Source organism: Rhagoletis pomonella, unplaced genomic scaffold (genome assembly GCF_013731165.1).
Source record: "Rhagoletis pomonella isolate Grant_MI unplaced genomic scaffold, Rhpom_1.0 Rhpom_scaffold_00007, whole genome shotgun sequence".
Lineage (NCBI taxonomy): Eukaryota > Metazoa > Arthropoda > Insecta > Diptera > Tephritidae > Rhagoletis > Rhagoletis pomonella.
Window position 1 is genome coordinate 31,502,924 of NW_023458561.1, and position 4,326 is coordinate 31,507,249.

At 36.5% G+C, this 4,326-nt stretch overlaps 1 protein-coding gene across 1 annotated transcript in view; it reads right to left on the reverse strand.

Moving 5' to 3' along the window:
* The window catches only part of LOC118742600, a 110,577-nt gene extending 106,673 nt beyond the window's left edge, over nt 1–3,904 (reverse strand). Inside the window, exon 1 of the mRNA XM_036474799.1 lies at nt 3,743–3,904. Within this exon, the coding sequence (XP_036330692.1) occupies nt 3,743–3,798 (56 nt within the window). The 5' untranslated portion in view covers nt 3,799–3,904. The remainder of the gene's footprint in view (nt 1–3,742) is intronic.
* Nucleotides 3,905–4,326: the final 422 nt, after the last annotated feature.

Below are 4,326 nucleotides of genomic sequence, written 5' to 3' on the forward strand. Positions count from 1 at the left end.
ACACCAACAGCTAACGACAGGTTGCAGGGAAGTCAGAGAGGAGTCCGCTTAACATTGCCAGTAACAACGCAATTCACCACATAGTGGCGAGACCGCAATAGTTTCAAGCTGGCAACAGAACACACCCACACACTTGCAATGCTGCTGGAAAAGCAAAGCGCCGAGCACCGGCTGGCGGGTGGCGGGTGGCAGCGAGGAAGAGCGTTGGTTATAATCATTAAGGGGGCCAGGGAGTTAAATGTCGTCAAGTGCCACTGCCAGCCGCAACAACAGTGGTGGTAGCAACATGGCAACAATAGTTTTAGCAACCATAAATGAAACCAGAAATCGCATGGCAAGAATTGAGTGGGCGAAAGGAATGAAATCAGAGCTGCACGAAAGACAAAGTGGAAACGGAAGCGAGATCAACGCGACGGAAGCTGGGCGCGAACTGTGGAAATGAGCGTGGTTTATTATTTTTTTTTGATTTTCCTTCGTTACTACGGATATGTTGGCGGAGAACGACGCCCCATCCATTTTCCAACGCCAACGGAATCAAACTTGCTTTAAGCCTTTGGCTAAGTTTTGGTAGAGAGGGCGTTGGTGTGTAAGGCAAGCGAAAGCGGCAGTGTTGTTGACAGTTGGGAAAATTGCGCGATGGTATTGTCTGTCAGCTTAGGGGTAGCTTTAGAAGAGAGCGATGGCATGGAGAGGGAAGTTTACAAATGAGAAAAAGTTTAGTGTTGCCAATTTTGTTTTTATTTTGTTGCATTTCTAGCATTTCAATTGTGTGTTTGTATGTAGGAGATTGTCTTGAAGTATAATGTAATTTTTTTTTCCCCTTTCGCAACTAGTTTTGTATAATTTATGCAGTATTCTATATTCGCTTCTAGGAATGCGCTTTTCCACTGTTGATGTTTTATTTATTTTGCACATGGAATTTTGTGGACTGCTATGACAAGCATGTACACCATTGGCAGCGTAAACTAACATAGTCCATGCAACTCAAATTAAACTATACATAAATCAACTGGAAATGAGGAGTGTATACTACGGTTATATACGACAGGGTGGTCCAAAAGAAGTCAAGTCGGAATTTTAATGCTTTCACTCCATACAATTGTTCTATATCGAAAAATTAAACATGATTTTTTTTTTGTTTTAAAATAAAAAAAAAAATATTTAGAGGGCGCTCAAAGCCCCCAAAGTTTTCCATGTATTTTATATGGAAATAAAAAAAAAACTTTTCGTAGAATTGGTATACAATTCTTGAAAATCAATATTTTTCGATCGGAACTCTGTTTCTCTTCAGAAGATTCCCAATTTTTTATAGATTTTTTTTATTGAATTCTATACCATTTCTACGAAAAGTTTTTTCCCATACAAAATACTTGGAAATGAAAGACTTGGGGTATATTTTTTTGCTATAGAACAATCCTAGGTGGTGAGAGCATTAAAATTCCGACTTTACTTTTTCACATGCAGTTTTGGACCACCCTCATGCACAAGCTATCTCTGTTTTTCATCTCATAAATTCCAACTAACTGGGAGTTTGTTGTAGGCAGAGTTAATCTGTTCCCAACATTTGCGGAAATAAACAGAATAACAAAAACAATTGACGGGAACAAATTAGTTACTCGTATTTCATAGCGTTTTTCGCATAAACGTGTTTTGCATTAAAGCCAATTATTTTCAATTAACCTCGATGCACTTACAGTACTATAACAACAAGGAAATTGGCTTAATTGAGTTGAGTATCGAAAGATAAGATATTTGGAATTTCATGCTTACCAGTTGATTGAATTATAATAAATATTTTCAATTGATTAAAATTAATTAAGTGCTTACTGTATTTCGGTTCTAATTGCACTAGGTGGTTAAAGTAAATTCAACAAAACAAAAACACATACACAAACATAGCATAGACAAACCTAGGGACATATACGATATTTCTGATTATGCATATTTAGTTTCGTAGATAGTATATGGTCAAAAATGCTACACCTTTTGGGTACTTTTCAAAAGAAACGATAATCAGGGCTATCACGGAATCCATCGTAGAAAATCTACGAACTCTGCTACGAATGGCTGCTACGAGTATGAAAAAATTGCTATCATTGAATCCGAGTGAACTCGAAAATATCGTTGCCAGCTTCGAATGGTGATTCGAAATCAGCTGGTGCAAAGGAATCAATAGACATTTATGTATACCATTTCGCTCACACTGCCCAGCAGTGGCAATGGCCGAGTGAGCAAAGCACTAGACTGCCAATTGAGAGATCCGAGTTCGAGTCCGAGTCGCCGGGCAGCACAGCTTTTTTTTCTCCAAGTCTATAAGTATTATAAAAATATAGTACCACCTAAGTACGTGCCATTCAAAGACTAGAATAAAAAAAATGTATGAAGTAGTTATTGTGGATTTTTAAAATTGAACTAAGTTTCCTGATTTTTTTCACGTAAGTTTTTTACCGTTTGTTTTTTGAAAATTACATTAAAGTACTATATTCCATATGCATATCATACTCTTGAAAATTACACCGAAACTGAATGTGTGCCTCTAATAGAACCAGAGTTATTAGCAGTTTTGCGATTTTTCGGCTAGATTTAGTTTTTTTTATTTGGCTTTGACCGGAAAATTCCTGTTTAACTTCTATCTTTTATCTTAGCTTTTTCTTAAAATTATTTAGCTTTTTTAGCTTTGAATAGAAGTTTTCTAAGACTTCTGTTATGGTGGTACACAGACTGCTCTAAGACCGCTAAGGGTACTGGAGAAGGCGTACATAGCCCTCTTCTGAAACTCTAAGAACCTACTCAAATAGCTTCCAAGCGAAAGTCTTCGCAATTAGTCTGTGTGCAGAGATATTAGCCTCCGTTGGATCTCTCGCGAGGTCAACTCCTCATTGGTCTTGGAGTGAATAGAGCAGCTTAAAGCGCTGTCTCAGGATAATGCTATCGAAGGAAAAGAAAAAGGTCATCAGTTAGCCAGAATGGCGGCAACCTCGACCCCGATAGGACCTGAGCCCTACTTGGTTCTTATACGCAAGATATTTTAAACGTTGAAAAGGAAAATTAAAAGCGGCTATGGGCGCTTTCCCAAAATTTGCTGGCACCAAATTCATTTCAGTTTTGTACAATGGATGGGAAAGATATTTTTCATTTGGGGCCCATAAAAGGATTCCCAAATATAAATCTGAACTGTTTCTAGTCGCAAAGGCTAAAAGAAAACCCTAAAATAGTAAAAAAAAAAATCGCAAATAATATTTTTAAAAAAGTCCTCTGCACTATGCCCGGAAACTGAAAGCAGTCCAATCGTTTTGGACATGAGTCTTTTCTATCAAAAAATGTCCTTGTGAATTTCGATAATATCTACATATGTTGGTGGAAGACAATGTTTGTTGCATACGTAAGTACCTATGTTATGTAGCTCGCACTACTAACTAATTGTTCCGATATGTGATTTTACACCGAAAGCTTGAGCAGTGAAATTTTGTGAGCAGCTATTAATCCACTGAATGTTCAGATATGTATTTTTGTTAAAGAACTCCTGAATAATGGAAGGAAAATATTTTAAAAATGAATATTTTCACGCTAATTCAAATTTCATTATAGTTATTCATTAAAAAATTAAAAATTCCGTTTAGTTGAAGAAATCGCAAAGCTTACTTACAATTTAAAAAAAGTATGCAAATTAAAATATTTTTGATTATAATATCAACGTGGTTTACACTTGTTTGTATGTTACGAATGATAAAATCCAACTCACTTGAAATGATAAGTTCCATTTTCGTAACCAAAAAATGGCACCGTATAAGTCAGCATCCAAATATTGCCACCACCACAGTCATAGTACGGCTTGGACCAACGACCATCCTCATACTTCACAGCCAGAGTGTCATCTTCAATGCGTTCTTCGGTTTTGTTGGAATACAAGTGGAAAGCTGAAATGGGTTAAAAAAAAGGCTTAAGTACCAGGTACTCATGAAATTTGATGTATAAATATCTGTGTATGGATTAGCATGTGTGTATATAAATAGGTTAGGTTGGAAATTAAACGTTAATTTCATTTCAATATATTCATTTTGTAAATACCAGAAACGACTTTTTGATAACCACTACGGAAATTTGTCCCGAAATTATCCTGCACTAGGCAAAAAATTATCCCGAACTAGTCGCGAAATATTCTTGAAATAGTCGTAAACTAGACTTTAAATTTTTTTAAATAGGCGTGCGCTATAGCAAAATGTTCCTAAATAGTCCTGAATAAGCCTCGAAATGGTCCTAAACTAAATTCGAAAGTAACCCAAACCAGTCCTAAAATAACCCTGAACCCGTCTCAAATGGTTCAGA